The following is a 20,082-nucleotide window of genomic DNA, read 5'->3' on the forward strand; positions in this document are numbered from 1 at the left end:
TAGCCATTGTTGGAGGCAGAGTACTAGGCTAGATGGACATTTGGTCTGATCCTATCCTAAGGTTCTGATCACCTGACTCATTACTACTAACATATGCTGTTCCCCTCCCCATTCGAAACTCCTGTTGGATGCATGTATACTTGGAAGTAAATCCCACTGAGTTCAATGGGACGTCCTTCCAGGTAGGTGTGCAGAAGATTAGTCTGACAGAACAATCCTATGCATGTTTACTCAGAAGTAAGTTCTATTGTGTTCAATGAGCTTTATTCCCATGTAAGTATGCATAGGATTGCAGCCTTAGACTCTGTATACACTTGTTTAGGATTGCAAACCGTCAGTTTGAGCTTGAAAGGATATAAAATGTAACCAAAAACTTAAATGGATAAAGAGAGCATGGAGAGCAATAAAACACTTGTAAAACAAAATTCTGGTCATCATGAGATCTGTATTTAACAAGCTCTTATTGCTGTAATCTAGGAAACTATGATGTTATCTAGACTTTTTCAAATACGGAATGCAATGTGTTCTAGGAGGACAAAATTCTAAAAACAAAATACTGTAGTTCTTATCATTGCTAACTGGGCAAAGAGGTACTTCTTAAAGTGGTAGCTTTAGCAGGAGGAGAGCAACTCTCCCCCCTTCATCCAGGCACAGGACCCCTCCACATGGTGGTTGTCTATGCATTTTTTTTGAGATTGGGCGCCCTTTGAGACAGGAAACCATCTTTTTATTCCTTTGCTATGTAAAATGCTTGGAGAACTTCTTGCTGAAAAGTAGTGTATAAATATTCTAAATAATAATGATAATTAATAATAACCAAAACGATGTGCATATGAATGAGATGGCACAACTATATAGTTTCCTAGGGTCTGATCTTAAATATGTTTACACAGAATTAAGCCCCACTGAGGACTGCAGCCTCAGGTTCTGTTCACTTTCTGCTTTAAAATAAGGACTAGGAAGAATGATAGAGAACTGCATGGAGGTGATTTTAAGTTGCTCCCTCTGGTTCCAGTCTACTTAATGGGGGGGGGGTTTAAACTCCATAATGTAGCGAGTCTCCATAATGGACTGCAAACATTGCCATAATTTCAACGTTTCAACCAGCCCTTGTTGCTCTGCCTTTCAGTTGTCACTTTCTATGTGACATTAGCCAGTGATAAGGTTTGTTTCCATGCCATGAAAATCTTTATTTGCTCATTTTAGCAGATGACACTTTTGCTAAAGGCAGAATAGGCCAGGTCATTTTTTGATGGTCAGTTGGCAACCCTAATTGCATAATGGGTTGGCAGTGTCATGGAGAAAGTTCTATTAATCCGCATAGTTAGGATTTATCTACACAGAGTAACTAGGCTCATGTATATTAATCACTATTGGATTGTGATATTCCACTATAGTCATATTTTAATGAACACTTGTCATGTTCATTATGACTTAGGACACCCTTCCATATTAAACATAAATGTAAGACCTTTTGTCATAATATTGGATTCTTTATATTAAATGTATTTATTTTGAAACAAATTGTGACTGATATTGTCCAAGGCTGGAGAAACATCCAAAAAGATGCATCTTGTGATACCTGTAAGGATTTCTCCAAAGCCCAGGTAGTTTCTTTTTCTTGACCATGTGTTGCTCAGGCCTTGTATTAGAAACTTCAAGTTGTATTAGAAATTAGAATCTTCAAGTATGAGTGAGGTAGTTTTGTAGCCCCAGGACACAGAAGATCATGTATGCGTCCGGAGAGCGTATGGGACCGAAACATAATTCTGATGCAAAGTACCAAAATATGGGAATAGATTGTCAGGATATGTACCCTGGTTGTCTTTCAAGAAGCCACAGAATGGTTTTGGCTTTTCTTTTTTGTTGTTGTTGTAATCTTCAGAGACTGATGAAGTCATTTCCTATTCTTTAAACCCTGTAGAGTCCTATGAAGTTCTTACTCATGGATCAACGGGCTGTTAGTTATTAATTTATATTGGCTTTCAAGTAAGCAAATGCATTTCAGTCCATACCTCCATGCCGATTCTATGATTATTTTACAGATGGCAAAATGAGGCCCAGAGGTGGTGAGCCGACCCATGCTCTAGAGCAGGGGTGCTCACACTTTTTTGGCTCGAGAGCTACTTTGAAACCCAGCAAGGCCCAGAGATCTACCAGGGGGGAAGGAAGCATCTGACAGACACCCCCTTTAACGTATGGAGCCCCTGCTGGAGTCTAGTCAGTTTCGTCAGTTTTGTTGCTGCATGCCTGAAGAGCAGCTAAAGTGTCCGTTTCAGTTTAGTGTCAGCTAAATATGTCAGTTTCATCTAGTCACTAGATGAAACTGACATATTACCAGTTTGGAGAGACAGGGCTCCGTGATCTACTCATTTTGCCTCGCGATCTACCGGTAGATCGCGATCCACCTATTGAGCACCCCTGCTCTAGAGGGGCTCTCTGCCTCTTGTGATGCCCCAAATCAAACACAGCCTGCTAGCCTTATACTGTGGCCTGCCGGATGTGAGACAACCTCTGCACTTTTTGTCATTCTAGCCAGCAGGAAAACAGGAGATTTGCTGAGCTTCTGGATGGCCTGCCCTGGTGAACTGTTTCCCATGCAGTGGGCCACATGTTTTGCAGGTCTGCACTTGGAGATCAGTGCAGTAAATTGAATTTGAATCTATATTTCCTGTATATGCCACTGCTGGAGGAATCTGGTGCTTAACAGTTTTGTGAGAAGCAAGGTCAGCCTGACCATGAAGCAGAGTGAAGCAGGCTTCATTCTGGGCCAGATCTTTGGGGCAGCAGAGTGGCCCACTCAGTGAACCCCCTTCTTGGAGGGCCTGCAGAGGAAGGAAAGCGAAATGGCACTGCAGTGCTTCCCCCCCCTTCCTAACAGAAGAGGGGGAAAAGGGGAGAGATTTGAAAGGAAGGAATTGGGGGTAGAATTTCAATAGGAAAAAAAGAGGAAAGGGGGGATGCTTTGGGACATACTGCTTTAGACAGCAAAACAGCATGGCCCAAACTGGAAGGATGACTTGGCCTCATGCCCACATCACAGAACTCAGAAGCAGGGAAAGTAGACACAAGCCTTGTTCGGCTCTCTAGGCTGCCTTTGTGAAGTCACATTTCTGGACAACAACAATACCTTTTTATTTTTCCTTTTGCTCATGCTATCGAAGGGCTAGCCTGATTCAGCGCTAATAAATGACATGTTATTGTGTAGTGCAGCAATTTTCAGGCAGTGCTCTGTGGCACACTGGTGTGCTGTGGGAGTTTAAGGGAGGGTCATTTATTAGTAGGGCCATTGGGGAATGTGATCTGGATGGCAGCGTAGTGCGCCCTGACAATTTTAGCACATTGTCAGTGTGCCATGAGAGGAAAAAAGATTGAAAATTGCTGGTGTAGTGGATCAGCTGCTTCAAAAGAGAAGGCTGTGCTGGAGAAACTTTCCAGACCACCTTCAGTTCTTTCTGTTCCTTCCACCATCACTTCAACTAGGGAAACTTCACTGCTAGCAGAGCTTCAATGGGTCACCTTTTTCTGTGTTGGGAAAAAGTGCTTCTTATGCCTGATCTCATCTGATCTTGGAAGCTAAGCAGGGTCAGGCCTGGTTAGTACTTGGATGGGAGACCGCCTGGGAATACCGGGTGCTGTAGGCTTATACCATAGTCTTTCGAGACTGAAGGTTGCCAACTACTAGGAAGTTTGGGGGGAAGCCATGATCTCCTTTTCTGGCATTTCTACCAGTCACTGCTACTGGGAGAATTCTTTTTCATCTTAAGGGCTCTTGCGTCATTTCTGCTGTTGCTCCTTAGTGAGAAAAAATTTTCTCCCTCACTTTGAAAGCAAGGTGTGCACACCAACATGTGCCCCATCTATGTAATAATAACAAAGCCACATTTACAAGGTTTTTCTCTCATCGCATGTATCTTCTTCTGGATTGGAGGACCAACCATGAACTTGACAACCCTTTGTCAATTTCAATTTCTTTGAATGCCTTTTTTACCCTGCCATTTGAGTCCCAGAGGGACTTACTTCAGGTTAAAACAATATTTTTATAAAAATCAACACTTAAAAAGCCACCCACACTTAAAATAGAAAACCACTAAAATGTAATACATTTTTTCTCTCTTAGAACTGTAGTATTTATTGTATATAGTTTGAGCCCTGGCTGCCCAATTATGGGGAAAGATGGGAATTTTAAAAATAAATACATAAATAAATATTGGGACTTACTAATTTCACCTCCAAAAACTCCTGGAGAAAGAGGCAGAAGAAGGGGAATACTGATAACACAGGGCCCAGTCCTATCCAGTTTTCCAGTGCCAATGCAACCATGCCAATGTGGCATGCACTGCATCCTGTAGTGGGGAGGCAATGACAGAGGGTGGCTCTAGATAAGGGAGCATTTGTTCCCTTACCTCAGGGCTGCATTGCAGCTGCACCTGTGCTGAAAAGTTGAATAGAATTGGGCCCACAGAGAGGCAAGGTTGCACATCACAAATTGCACCTCCAAACCTGGTGAAACTATAGTACTACATCTGTTCAGGTCTGTTGCAATCACTTCAGATCTGCTGATATGTTGCAATGGAAGTTCCAAAAATCCTTAAAAAAAATGATTACGTTATTAGCATTTTTAGAAAGTTTAAAAAGGAGACAGTTTGGGAGTAACTTAAGCCTGGATTCTCACAAGATGACTGTGAGGAGAGGGACTGCAGTCTCTTTGCACTAAAGCTGCTAGACAAAATGTAATGACAAAACAGTAGCATATTAGCCGACAAATCTCATTGTCAAAATCCAAGGCACTAAATGAGTCAAGGTTACTCATGATTGAATAAGCCACTGTAATGTCCTAAACACTGATTTGTCACTGCCTAAATACTGATTTATTTATTTAAACACTGATTAACACTGGTTCCTCACAGTCCACCCTACAGCAAATGATATAATATCTCTTCTTCTAATGGCCTCAGTCAAAAAGGATGACTTTCTCTGGTATAGTTTTAGTTGCAAAATTGAATGTTCACTTAATCTGCCAAAGGCATGCAGTTTAAACAACATCTATGAACTAGGACAATTACTGTTGAAGTAGGATTTCTGCTGTAGATCACTTTCTGGCTGTCATATGAGAAAGTGCATGAAAGGTTCCACGTCCAAATGCCTTCAGATTCTGGAACCTGATTCTTCCACTTGGCTCATTCCTTTATTTTTAGCTTTCCTACAGCACTGCTGAAGAGACAAGCTGCTGAAGAGGCAGTCTTTTTTTCAATTCGTACAGTAAAGTGGCTTGCCTCTTCATTTCGCAGAAATGTCTAGCACATCGACATGTTCAATTATTTCCATGGTTTTAGAGAACACTTAAGAGTGCATGAAGTCTCACAGTCTGAGAACCACTGGACTTGCATTTGTCTTTCACAGTACAGTGGAGAAAACAGCATTTAAAGGCCTTAGCCTTTTTTTTTTTTCCTGAGGGGGAAGGGTAAATGCAGATGTCAGATGCTTTACCTCTTTTTTAATATATAAACTGTAAAATCTCCGTCTCCATGGACTGATGTAATGTGCAGCATATAATGTATGCTTTTCCATCATTTTCTCAGGGGTGGGGATTGGCCAGGCTTTGTGAATAAATCCAGCCAACTGTTGGGAAGTAATCCAAGGTGTCTCTGTGCGTGGAAATCAGATGATGCGCTGCACACACATGCTTTAAATGGGGACTAATTAAATTCCTTCAGAACTAATCATTTACATTTAATTTAATTTGCACTGTTTGCTCTGTGACATCAGCGGGGCTTTTTATAAAGCCTTTTTGCATTCTTTTTCCCCACATGACTGAGCTGGCTTTGCTCAACAGATCCTGAAAAGTGATCCAATTTTTAAAGCTTAATAGTTAAAACAAATCTGCTTGCACATCCAGTCCTGGACATATTATGTGATATTGAGGCCTGTTGATCTCAATGGGGTTTATTTCCACATAATAGAATCAGGGTGTAAGAAGATTTGTTATTTCTCTTGGTACCTGCTGCAGTGTCAGTGGCAGCTAAACATCCATGAGGAAATGGTTAACAAGGTATCTCTTTTCCCAAAGAGATTATCCCACTAGAGGCACCCTTAAGGCCTGTGATGCTGTGGCTAGTTTTGAACAGATTGCAGACTGCATATTCCAGTCCACTGCGTCTAAGGGCGGATTTACCTTCTGGCCTGAACTTGTTCCCTGGCACATATAGGACATAATGTGCAGGGCTGGCAGTTTCTGGGCCCTTAAGCTCTAGAGGGCTTAGGTTGGTTGGTTGGTTGGTTGGCAACCTTCAGTCTCGAAAGACTATGGTATAAGCCTACAGCACCCACTATTCCCAGGTGGTCTCCCATCCAAGTACTAACCAGGCCTGACCCTGCTTAGCTTCCAAGATCAGACGAGATCGGGCATGTGCAGGGTAAACAGTTACTGATGCCTACCCTGCATGCCGGTAGGGAGAGATTGGACTTTGCTGCTGTCCTAAGATACAGCTAGGATGTTGGACATTGGTCCGCTGTTGGCAGAAGTGATAGCAAGAAGATGTATTTGCATGCAGCTGTCACCAGCCAAAACACAGGAAGGGAGGCCCACTTTGCAAGGTACCCCCATGAGCCCTCCTAAACCCTGCAGCCAGCTTTGATAATGTGTGATTATGAGGTCCATGTTGCCTCTTCTTCCATATTCTCCTCCTGAGCCTGATGCTTCTTCATGGCTAAGGTCCTTTGAAAAAAGCCTCAAAGGTGGCACTTGAGAGCTACTGTTGATTATAGGAGAAATCCAAGTGAAGTTCTTTGCTGCAGGAAAAGTCAGGGCACAGTACTTCCCCAGCCCTCCCTAAGCTGCACCCTTGGATGTAACTTTCATGATTATCTCAGAGGCAAGCTTTTTACTTGGTGTGTGCCCACACTCAGCAAAGCCGATCCAGCAACACTTTCTCAGCGTGTGAGCAGACAGGAAAAAAATAGGGGAAAGGATGAAAGGCAAAAACACTGAGCAAAATTTCCAAGGGTTACAAGGTAATTTGTTTTGCCCAACTGGTTTGATTAAAATCTTCATCAGGGGCACTGCAGAAAGAAAACACTGTGTTCTTCATGATTTTGGTTGCACAGAGATTTTGGTTTGGGCAGAATCCAGGAATAACCTGTGCCTCTTGGCGGGTGTCCTCCTCTTCGGCTCCATAGGCTAAAAAAAAGCCTACATGTGATTTCTACATGCAAGTGATCTCCACATCTACATGTGATCTCTACATGCATCTGTATTCACAGGCTAGGACTATACACTAAAAGGCCGTCTCATGTACAAGCACAGATCTGAAATTGTGGTTGGAACTGAATGGCAGTTGCAGCCAGGAAAGCAAGTGGGGAGAAAGCTTAAATGCCCCCTTTCTGGCTTCTCTGCTGCAAATCAGCCCCTTCTGACTGTGCATTGCAGAGGAGAGGGTTCTTTCCAGCACATGCAGTGGCTGCATAATGTGCTGTTCTGACCACAGTCGGCTGATTTCAGTGAGTGAAGTTTCAGCTAATACGATGAGCAAGAGATCAAATGATTCCTTGGGAACTTGGTGCACAGTTCTTCTTTGTCCCCGGGGGAAGAGGCTTATCTTAAAAATAACGCTCAAGGAGTGAAACCTGGCAGGCTCACACTCAAACAACCAGCTCCCTTAACAGTTCTGGAACTGGGGGACAGAATACATGTTTAAAACTGGAAATGGCCCTAGTGGTGACTTCTTTTGCTCTTCAGTTTGATCACAACTTCCTCCCCTCCCCACCATGCTCATCCTGTATGCCACTAACTACCTGTCAGGCTTGATGCTGAATGAGGTGGTAGAATTCTGGACTGTAGCACTTTGGCCTGCAGGTGGGGGGGGTGTGCGTCTTCATTTCAAATTCTTCCCCACATCAAAAACTCTCTGTAGACAGTTAAGTAAACTTTTTTCCCCCTGAAAGCGCTAGTATATTACATGATGGAAGGCTTTTGTTATGTTTTGAACACAGCACGCAACAATGCAGTCCTTCTCCTGCAGTTTGAAGTGGTACTGTCCACAGTTCTATTACCCCTTTTGATTGAATATGTAGGGGGGCTCTTAAGTTATGCTGATGTCGCCAGTGATCATACCTTTGCAAGAAGCTATACTGGTCCATCCAAGCAATGCCACATATCATTGTCATGGTATTAGTTGGGGATAAGTGAAAGAGAGCACAAGACTTGCATGTTTACCTATATGTGTGAGTCTTGTGATCTACTTTCCTTTTCCAAAAGGTTTGTTTCATGTTACTGATCTGATATTTTCAAGGTCCATCCTTTTCAGCCAACTCCTTGTTCTTTGTGGCTTTTCCAAACAGGTTGTAATGAGAATGAGGCAGACCACCTGGACAGAGACCAGCAGCCTTATCCCCCATCTCAGAAGACCAAGCGCATGCGCACATCTTTTAAACACCACCAGCTCCGTACCATGAAGTCCTACTTTGCCATTAACCACAACCCAGATGCCAAGGACCTCAAGCAGCTTGCTCAGAAAACAGGCCTAACCAAGAGAGTTCTGCAGGTAAGAGGCTTCCATAACCTTCCCCCAACCTCTTACCCCATTTAAAAATAGTGCATCCCTTACTTCAATATTTTACATCTCCCTTGTGCTAGCTTAATATAGCTGTGTCTCTAGGCCTATAGATAGACGTTTAAGGGGAAAACATTTTTAGTCAAATGGTATGATCCAAATGCACCCAGAACATTCTAAAGTGGGGTGTCATGATACCCTCCAGAGGCTACAGCTCCAGGCCTGAAGTAGTATCGATCCAATAGGAACAGCCTTTTGCTCCGATCAGGGTGGATGATCTGTAAGTTCAATATGATGTCCTTAATTAAAATAGTAACTAGTGAACTTCCTACAGATCTATAACCCCTGAGGGGACCCAGTCAAGCTGTAAATGCAGCCTTTTGTTCCCACTTATATGAAACATGGGTTTTGATTCACACAGTTCTTTATTGCTGAAGTTCTACATTTTTGCTAGACAGAAGTAATCTCAAGGGGCCTTCCTATTAAACTAAACTAAGGACTCCTGTATGTGGTCAGCAATGTCATGTGATACATTTGTTGTTGGACTGCAATACTTTAGTTTGCAGGTGGGGAACTGAATGTCTCAATGTTCTCCCACATAAAAAAATGTGTATCAGCACATTCACACAGATATGAGGTAGAAGTTTCCATCCCGGCCAAGTTGGTTGTACATGGGGAGTATTCAAATATTTGATTTCCCCCACCTACAGATTGAAGTAGCTGCAGGAGTTGGCTAAGCAGGAGATTGGCCAAAGGGCCCACTGGGTCTGGCTGACCCTGAAACCTCAGTAGTGGCAGAACCCAATGCACCATGGCACCCAGAAACCTGGCATTGAGTACTGTAGTTCAGCAACAGATACATCACTTGGGGTTACTGATCATGTTTTGCATCTGAGACTGGATTCCTACGTTGGGTTTTTATGCATAGAAAAACCACATTTGTCATTTCTGCATAGGATTGCTTAGGACTAACGCCCCCCCCCCCAATTGGCTTTGGACCATTCTCCAAGATGTAATAAGTCTCAGATGTTCCCAATGAGGGCCGCATTCAAAATGTCAACCAGAAGTCACCCCATAGTGATTTCTCCCTTTTTTTTAAAATCCAAGATTACCACCATGAATCACACCATTAAATGACTCATTTCTCATAGATGGTTTGCCAGCTCCATATAAGTAAACAAAAATCAGTATAGAATAGGTTGAAATGAAATTATCTGCGCTATATGCAAAGACCCAAACTGATGATATAGCTAGCCCACTATGAAAAAAGAACACCAATTATAAAGGGGGAAAAACCCAAGAGTTATGTCCTTGTAAGACAGTATTCCCCCCCCCCTCGCATGCACTATCTATGTTTTAAATGGTCATATATGTTGACTACCCTAAACATAAAAGTCAGGGCAGCCACACTAATGAGATCCTATGGAAAATAATAATTTTTTTTTTTCAATGGCAAGTTACTTGTCCATCAAAATGTGATTTTCTAGAATGAGTGGGTGAACAGAATGTCTCATATCCTGTTTTCTAACAGTATTTCACCATATGCTGCAGAAATGCATTCATCAGCACCTATAGATTTAGGCCAAGCACATGAACAGAAGCAGGCAAAATCAAAAGAAAGAAGTTCGGAAAATGACGATGATTTTCAAGCTATGTTCTGGGCAACCTTGGGAGTTTATTGGGGGTTTATCATTGAGAAGACTGGTCATGGTGGACAAGCTTCCCTGAAGGACAGCTTGCCTACTACTCTTAATCTTATCCTGCAATACACAGTTGCAGGAGAGTTGGAAGTATTATGTAATGTATTTATATCTCAGACATCAGTGAGGCCAGGGCTGGCCCAAGACCTCCTAGTGCGGCAATCCCCCACCATTCCATCTCTGTGCATGCACAACCTTTCTTGGATGTGGGGAGGGAACACTCCAGTCATGTGATCTGCAGCCTGCCTAGTCTGCGCTGCTTCTGTTTGAAATGGAAGTGCTGTGGACTGGGTTCCCAGCCTGCATCTCTTCTGCTCATGTGAAATCGAAGCATTTCGGACCAGGCAGGCTGAAGATCACATTCCTGGTACGTAAACTTAGGCGAAAGGGGGCAATCTCAAAATTGCTTGTCCCTGCTTACTTTGTGCTTCATAAACATCAAGTAGGTGGGGAGAAGTGAGATGGAGAGTGACAGTCTTTCTCCCTCTTTCTTCTTCCAGCAGTGCTGAAGGGAGAATGGAGTTTAAAAAAGCTCTTTATCTGTTCGTTGTACTCCATCCTTGCATGGGTTTAAAGTCCCTCACATGGCCCTTTAAATGCTGTGTAAATATGGAGCAGTTAGTGAAGTGCTTCTTCCTTGCCTGACATTTTAAAGGGATGTGTTCCTTTTAAGCATTAAACCCTGTGTGAGAACAGAGCATTGGTCAGGGGAGGAAATGATTCAATTTCCACTTGCATTCAGTGAGTGGGGAGTGGATCAGTGTAGCTTATGTCCACAGTGGGATGGAGGTTGATGGCAGCAGGCTCAGGGTGAAGGATACACCAAATCTGCCACTCCTTCCTTTGGCTGCATCATGTAGCTTCACAGTTGGGCCAGTCATGACTGAGTCCCAAGAGGCCTAGCCAGTGTAAATTCATGGTGCACCATAGAGCATGCCATAGAACTTGGAATGTGCTAAGAGCACAGGGATTCCATAGCAAGCGCGCCAGTGTCCCTTGATGGGCAAGTTAGCATGGGAAGGGTTTCCTGACAATAGAAAGGCCGAAAGCTAGCCAAAACCCTCTTCCACAAACCCTTAAGAATGCATTAAAGCAAAAAGAAAAAGTCAAGAGAAAGACAAACATTGGTAAAGAAATCAATTGGGATTGGTTTGCAGGTTTGGTTCCAAAACGCAAGAGCCAAATTCCGAAGGAATCTTTTGCGGCAGGAGAATGGGGGTGTCGATAAAGCTGATGGCACATCGCTTCCTGCACCGCCCTCAGCAGACAGCGGCGCTCTCACTCCACCCGGCACTGCGACCACTTTAACAGACCTGACCAATCCCACTATCACTGTAGTCTCATCAGTGACCTCTAACTTGGACAGCCACGATTCCGGGAGCCCCTCACAAACTACCTTAACAAACCTTTTCTAACATTTGACTTTCTAAACAAGAAAAAAAAAAAAGAATCTTACTCTTTTCTTCTTCTTCTTTCTCCATTATTATTATTATAATTATATTATTTTTAATATTATTTGCAAGAAATTTTTTTAAAACACAAACCCACAAAATATTTGGGAAAAACCAGCTTGGTGTGTAGCATCCGCAGCCACTTGGCAGATGAGTTTGCAGTAATATAATTCTATTATAAAGCTACATACTCTTGTCAATAAATTGTGTTGCTTTTGTTTTTTTTAAACAATCATAGTCTAATTAAAGGGAAAGTTTTGAATCATTCTATTAAGTGCCTCTTAAAATTGTATGTTCCTTATTTCCAAAATCAGAGGGTTGTGGCCGGTGTGGGGGGTGGGTGGGGAGAAAGAGGAATTGGTTACCATGGAAGTCAGAGAATTGTGTTTCCAAACATTGTCACAAGTTGTTAACTATTGGCACCTTGATCTTAAAGAGCATATACTTGTAAGCAAGTCCCATTGAGCAGAGCTAGCCAAGACATTTTGGTATCTGAGGTGAATATTCCAGATGCTTCCCCACAGTCTGAGTAGTAAATTAAATAACCGATAATTTGGCATCCCTAAATCTGCCACCTGAGGGCTCTAGACATCTCTACCATATCGCAGGACTGGCCGTGCTTTTGAGTTCAGTGGAACTTACTTCTGCCTACATTTAGCTAGACTAATGAACTGCCTTTAAATATTAGTGGTTCATGTATAGGAGTGTCCTCAGGTCCCTCCTGTGATGAAAGCTGTGATGTCAAAAGTACTTCCTCTATCTGCTTCCGACTCGGGATGATATGAGCGATTGTAGGACTTGTGTCTGTCCCTTCCGTTCTTTGACTCATGGTGGCTCCTTGCTCTTGGAAAGTCTGTTTGTTGACTCATTTGGTATGAGTCATTTTCTACCATTTTGCTTCCCACCACTGATCTGTGCTGCGGTGGTTTGCGTGGGTATGTCAAACTGGCCTCTGCTTTTGTGACTACATGAGCTATGAGCCATTCATGTGAAGCCACCAGAGGCTGAAGCAGCCACTAGGAATTCAGGCATGATGTGAATCAGGGTGGATGCAGAGGATCATTGACTTGGCACAATAAGATAAGCAAATGACCCACTCTCACATGCTGAGGTCATCTGCATTGTCATTCTAAGTAATATGTTGCCACACATCAGGTGCTGTTGTGGTTAAATGGTTGTCTGTATCTACCCTCAGGCACAGGAATATCAAGAATCCTGGAAGTGAGACTAACTCACAAGTAAGCATGAGCTTACTCCCTTTCAAACATCACCATACTGTACTGTACACCATACTGTGTAAATCAATTTTGAGTGGTCTGTGCATAGACATCATGATGACTGCTGTCGCCCTACTGGTACTGACTCTGACAGCTGTCTCCTGTGGCTCAGCCCAGAGTCAGTTCTTTGAGGGTTACAAGCCTTAGCCATTTTGAACCAATGCCAGATTTTCACTCTGCAAAGATTGTACAGGAGTTACATGAACCTCAGATTCCAAATCCTCATTTTATTGTTAGGACATTTTAATTTTTTTATTTTTAGTTTTTATGCATATACAAAAACACTGTAGGATTTTCTCTCATAAAATAGTTGTATGTTTGAACTGGAGGTTTACAATTATTACTATGGGTTGGGAAGAGAGAACAGGTTGTTGAAGTATACCTTGGTCATGTGGACTCCATATTCAAGGAATCCCCAAATTAGTCCTTCACAAAGACTACAGTTTTCTGCATGAAATTCCGTAGATTTCAATAAACACATGGATGTCCTAACATGGTTGGCCTAAAGGACAGATTAAGGGCACAATCCTAACCAACTTTCCAGCACTGGCATAGCTGTGCCAGTAGGGCACGTGCTGCATCATGCAGTTGGTGGGTAGTCATGGAGGCCTCCTCAAGGTAGGGCAATGTTTGTTCCCTTTCCTTGAAGTTGCATTGCCCTTATGTCAGTGCTGGAAAATTGGTTCGGATTAAGGCCTGAAACTGCTAATCAATGTTATCTACTCTTGGTACCCTACCAAGCTTTACACAACATCTAGTACAAAGTTTGCCTTTGAATTCCCTTAGAAGGAAATGGCAATTTTTGTTTCTCAGAGTTGTAAGAGAAGGGAGAGAATCCACATTTCCATTATAGCTCTTTTTTGGATTTATATATAATGCCCCAGCTATGCACATGTGCTCCATAGGTGAAGTCCTATCACTAGATGGCACCAACTTTATTACAGAACTTGATCACTTGTTAAGGTGCCTGTGTCACTTCTGGTCTGCGGATGATTGCCTAGAAAATAGGGCAGCCCCAGGGAATATAAAGGTTGGTCACCTTTGCTCTTCTAGCACATTTATTTAAAACCCAAATAGGTTGTCAAACAAGTAAGTCAAGAAGTAAGTCAAGCTCCAGTTGCACACCTGTTACTTCATTGATTTTCAGTAGAATTCAATGAATAATGGTCACAATTCACCAAAAAATTAAGCACTTATATTCCACTGTGTTGTGTCCATAGATACGACTCAGTCCCACTGAAATTCATGGGCCTTGAGTTAGTTATGACTGACTTATCTCACATACATCAGTTGTGCTTAGTCATGACTAACTTTTTCTGGATACATTCCATTGATTTCAACAGGAAAGTGAGTCATACCTAACTCCCATCATTCAAGGAAAAGGCTCTTTAAAGCACTTAACTTTGGTTAGATCACAATTATTGTGTTTAGAACTGGGGTGCCAGTGAATAGGGCTTAAATCATCTGAGCAGTTGTGGGACAGTACTGTTCAGTATTAGTCCCCTGTATTTTAAAAATGGCTGTAGGCCTCAACATGCTTGCTCTGGACTAATTCCATTGGAATTAATGGAACTACTCCAGAACAAGTGACTTGTCAAAAGAAGCTACAGAATTGAATGTAAAATTATTGGAAACTTCAGGTTTTTTTTATCATTAAGAACATCATCCAGCAAGAGTCAAACAAATTTAAATCCCAATGGCATTGGTTGGAGCATGTCCTCTAATAAACCAACCAGATTCTTTGTTGAAGAGAATCACAAACACAATTCTGGCTTTAAAACATGAGTGTTCATGTCCACCACTAAGGTAACTCTTGAAATCTGAAATACATTTCAGGGGAGATGGAAATAAGCAAAATATAATTTCTTAAGATGTATAGAAGCTGATTCCAGCTTGTCATATTCATTGCTGTTTTGAGCATACTTCTGATTCATCTATGAACTGGTGTTGGGCATTTTAATGTTTTAAGTTTCAAAAGGCATAATCTAGGAAAATTAAGTTGTGACTGTTGCAGTTGTTTGCCCACTTATCTGGAAGTAAACCCAGTTGACTTCCATGGAAAAATGCATTGGCAGGGCTGCGAGTCCCACAGAAATCAATGGAACTTTAGGTAGTCATGTCTAGTCCTATTCTGTTGCTTTCAATGGGACATAAGCCATGATAATATTGCCTTGATTGGGCACTTTTAAAATTTTTTAATTCATTGAACTCTATGATTTTATATGTGCGTCTGTTAGTATTTATATACTTGCACGCACATACACTTTCACTGACATGCTGGCTACAATCCAACAGAGATTTAAGTATACTACAGTCCCTTGAAATAGAAGAGCATAAGTGTATTGGATTCTCTGTTTGACTGTGGTCACCTAGGTTTTTCTTTTTCTTTTTTTTTTAAGCTGTTATAATATCATGAAACTTGGAGTTTAAAGCTGGCCTCTTTGAAACAGCAAATCTCAGAAGCCTTGTGGATGCATTGCTGATTGGAATACCTTTCCTAGTTTACACTTGCAAGTGTTTTGATTTTATTATTTTTTTAAAAATTTTTATTTAAGCTAAAAGTCTGAATGGTCTGGGCAGTGGTGAATGTTCATTTGTATCCTTTATTTTGGTACAACACTAATTAGGTATGGGGGACCCTAGAAATCCAAACAAAATTCTGTCAATTCTGTTTGGCCAGATTATTGAGAATAACATTTGCACAACTACTTAGCATTTTTGACCCTCCCCTTACTTCCCCCCCCTCTCTCACTCTCTCTCTCATTTTATTTTTTGTACTCAAAGTGACTATTTGAAAGGATTTTTTTGGTCTCTACTAATGTGTGGATACATACTGACAGTTCACTGCCCACATTAAAGTGCATTATTGTAACTTTTGCTCAGGGTTTTTAGAAAATTAGCACAGAAAAGTAGCTTATTTTTAAAAAAAAAAACAATGGAAGAGATGTTAACACTGTAACAGAGGAAAATGTGTCTTTGTCATTATATATTGTGTGGTCATCATCTTCTAGGGTGCTTAAGGCGGCTGACCGAAAGCGCGTTTAGATGGAAGTAAGTTCAATTGACGTGAATGGAATTTACTTCCAAGTTGATACATTTAGGATTGAGGTGCCAACCTTGTACTTTCCTGTTTCTATTACCTTATGGGCATTTACCACTAACCAGACCAAACAACCTTGGAAAGGCTGAGATCTTTATTAATACACTTTTACAGGTACAAAAAATATTGATACTTATAAATTTTGTTCTTTGACAGAACAACTATATGGTACTATAGATCTACTTTATTAAGTAGACTAATTATAACTCAGTTCTACAATGTGCCTTATGCTATAACTTGGGAGTAAGCTTGTGGAAAAAAAAAATCAGGATATATATGTGTTGTTTGTTAAATTAACTGTTTTAAGCCCTTTTGACACCTCACTAGTTTTGTACTGTTTTACCTCTTATTTTCTGAAACTCTTTTTATGGTGTATCCTGGTAGAGGGGACAGACATGTCATAGAAAGCAGTTGTGCACTCTTTCGGATATAGTTGATAAATTCAATAATCTTATATATTGAGCTTCGTGTTTATAGTACAGTTAAGTGGTCTAGCAAACTTGTCCATGTTTCTTTGTTTTATTGAGAAATGCATTGTATAGAAACTATTTCCCCGAAATATTTATGGACCAAACAATTGTGATATATCCTATTAAATTTGTGTGAATAAACCATTTTGAACTGAAGGAGTTTTATTTACCATCCATTTTCTTTTCTTTTTTACAATTGGAGTCTCACCTGTGGCAGTGTGTGGTGTTGCTTTCACTGTATGTGTGAGTGTGTGATGGTGGACACAGTAATGAAAGTCTCACTGCTATTTAAAAATAGGATTTTTTCCCCTAGGTTTTTGCTTCATAGTACATATACATGATGCAGTTTAAGATCTGGTTTTTTTTCAATGAAAAGTAATGCCCCACTGATTTGCTATTAGAACCTGCCTGAAGTTGCAATCCTAATACAATTGTTCTGATTCAATGAATGTTAGTTGTGCTTAAGTTCTATTGAAAAGAATGGAACACGTAAATTGTGACTAATCTCCATTCAGTGGGACTTAAGTGCAACTAACTTTAGGTGGATTTGGGTCAATTACTTGGAAATTTGGTCTAAGTGAAAACCACTGGAACCTCCTTCCAAGTTATATGGGATGGGATCCATAATGCTACTCAAAACTGCCATTGAAATTGATGGGACTTGAATTAGTCCCATTCTGTTGCTTTTAGTGGGGTTTAGTCACAACTAAGTCTTGCTGGATTGGGCCCTTCTGTGTTTAGGGTGCTAGGTTTCTTATAAAAACAAAAAATCAACCCCCACCCCCAGACCATTTAGGAGCGGAAGTAATTGCATGAAAAATATGAACAAATGCATCAAGATTTAGTTGCTAGGTATATTGAACCCAACCTAAAAGTACAGACCCCTAAAACCCAGGTTGCTCTGTAGTTTAATAAATTGTCACTATGATTTCTTTCAGGGAGAACAAATCTTGGGGCATTACAGCCAAACATCCCGACGTTTGAAAATTCCCTAAAGTATTAAAAGAAGGGGAAAGTTTGATCGGAAACCACTGCAGTGAAGACAAAGACAATATTAGGTTATGATAAACCATACATTTAAAATTGATTGAGCCAAAAATAATTTTTAAAAAAATAGACTCAAATGTCATTTCCTGAATGTTAACACAACATATGTTATTTGATGGTGTCTAACTAAAAACCTGAAGGCTGTGTATGACATCAGAGCAACCTGGCAGTACTACCCAGTCCAATTTGAGAAGATTCTTCCTTTAAAAAAAACAAAACAGAGAGAACCAACTCACATTTGTCAAGCAAAGTACCTGTAAAATAAGATCCAAAAATTTGAATTCATTCATCCTGCTTGCCAATGTGTATGAGTCATATATGTTCAATGGCATTTTTGTAAATTCAGAGAAGAAGACAATTCTCATTCATTCAAGATATTAGGGATCAAGATTTAGTATTATTTGTTTCTGACTTAAAAAAAATTAAAATGAAAGCAATCTGCATGCACTTTTTCATCTGTCACCTAGAGTGTACTTTTCTGTATGATGCATTTCGCTTTGATGTTTCTTGTACAGTAGTTTCATTAATAAACATTTTACTTGATGCAAACCTAGTTAACACATACATAACTGTTGACATTAATTTTTTTTAACAAAAAATGCAACAAATGCATTTTGAAAGTGTTTTATATAGCAAATGAAGAGAAAGAGGTTGTTGCACAATGTAAAATGACTTCCTTGGTATTCCCCCCCCCCCATAACCCAACACATTCCTTCTTCTTTTCTTGTGCACAAATGACATATATAATGAATCTCCCTTAAAAACAATGGGGAAGGTGTACCCAGACTTCAGTCTGCATTTCTTCAATTTAAATCCATGGAACTTTAAAATAATCTTGCCTGGATTTGTCCATTTAAAAAAATGTAAACTACAGGAGTGCATTTTTTTTTTTTTTGCTAAATTTAGAGGATTTTCTAGAAGTGACATAAGAGGAAAAAACTATTTCCTGACCACTTCAGCGACCTGACTACCAGTGGCCAGGGCCAATGTTTTAGGTACCAGTGGCTACTGGATACCTGGACTCTTGCACTGCTTCTAAAATCCATCGTTTTAGAAAGGCTTCAGAAGTGCAGTGCATAAAACCATTAATGGTATTAGCGTAATGATCCCAAATAAGTTTACGAGTTCACTATGCAATGAGCAAAATCACCTAACAGGTTAAAAAAAAAAAACCTCTCTCAGAAGACCTGATCTGTGCATGATCCAATCCACCTCTGAATTTTAACCACCAAGGGTCAAATGTCATTCTTTCTTCAGCAAAGAAGCCTTGTACTTGTTAAAAGGCCCGCTTGCTTGCAGAAGATTCTGAAGAGACTATATTCCTCTCTCAAGCTGTACATCCAAAGCATATTAATTTGTTTCACAGGCTTGCCAAAAAAAAAAAAAATGACAAAAAAATCCCTTTTCATTTTAAATGAAATTTTATTATATACAAATGAACCTTATGTAAACAATGTAACTTTTATGAATACGGACTACCATTAAAAGATTTTGCTTATGTGTATAGAGTGAGCATTTTGAATGTGTTCTTAAAATTCCTTCAGTTTTTAGAAAAGAAAAAAAACAAGAAACTGGTCATTCCTCTTAGTGGCACCATTAACACATAGATACTTCAGCAATGTTGCGGATTATCAGGAATGGGGTTGTACTTGTTTGTAATAAGCATTCTCCATTACTGGTGCTTGTTATGATCCAATTGTCTGAGGAACTTTTTTAACCAGGTGGTTGTAAAAGTCTGGTTGATGAAGTTAGTACTGAGAGATGAACCTGAATCCGAAGCGTGAAAACTACACAAGCACGTTGGACAATCTTTAGTTTCTTTTTGAGTCATTTGAAAACTTTGGGGGGAGTGCTTAGATTGTAAGCTCTTTGAAGCAGGTCTTCCATGTGTTTCTCTGGAAAGCACTGTGTACATAAATGCCACAATCTAAATGGAAACCTTAATCCAGCAGCACCATTCTCCAGTCACAAAGGAGGGGGAGGTTTTGTTCAACTCACGCTTCATACTTATAAAAATAAGCTATTGAAATGTGGAATCCAGTGCTGGGAGGAATGTATCCTTTAAAAAGGGATGAAAACAAATTGGATGAATATTTCTACTTAAAATAATGGGGCGGGGGGGAGAACAATCAGAAGTGAAACTGCAGCGGGATGGTGCAATTTCACCTTGCCCATCCCCTTCCAAGGCAATTCCATTCTATTCCACAGAAACCTGAGCTACTTTAAAAAAAAAAAAATGAAAAAACCAACCCATTGGGCCACATTAAACAATTTGTGTAACTTGGTCCTCAAAAGCTTGTCAGGGAGTTTCCAGTGATCAACAGCAGCAGGAGACTTTGCTGAAAAACATTCATTACTGTTGAACTAAAGGTGAACGTTGGGTGTGGTGAACTCAGTGCATGCTGGCCAATGTTGATGCCTGACAGGGTTGGCCAGTGAACTCCATGCACTCTCTAGAATTTTCTCCCAAATCCTCTGTCACATA

General features: G+C 40.7%; 1 protein-coding gene across 3 annotated transcripts in view; it reads left to right on the plus strand.

The window, feature by feature from the left end:
• LHX9 (LIM homeobox 9) overlaps positions 1-17,545 on the plus strand; it is a 34,390-nt gene extending 16,845 nt beyond the window's left edge. For 2 of the 3 annotated variants that reach the window (XM_066625439.1, XM_066625440.1), the window contains 2 exons: positions 8,341-8,543; positions 11,410-11,667. In XM_066625439.1, coding sequence (XP_066481536.1) covers positions 8,341-8,543; positions 11,410-11,667 — 461 coding nt within the window. Of the gene's footprint in view, positions 1-8,340; positions 8,544-11,409; positions 11,668-17,488 lie in introns of those variants that run through there. The other variant, XM_066625441.1, reaches the window with a different exon arrangement.
• Positions 17,546-20,082: the final 2,537 nt, after the last annotated feature.

The sequence above is a fragment of the Tiliqua scincoides genome, chromosome 4, assembly GCF_035046505.1.
Source record: "Tiliqua scincoides isolate rTilSci1 chromosome 4, rTilSci1.hap2, whole genome shotgun sequence".
Lineage (NCBI taxonomy): Eukaryota > Metazoa > Chordata > Lepidosauria > Squamata > Scincidae > Tiliqua > Tiliqua scincoides.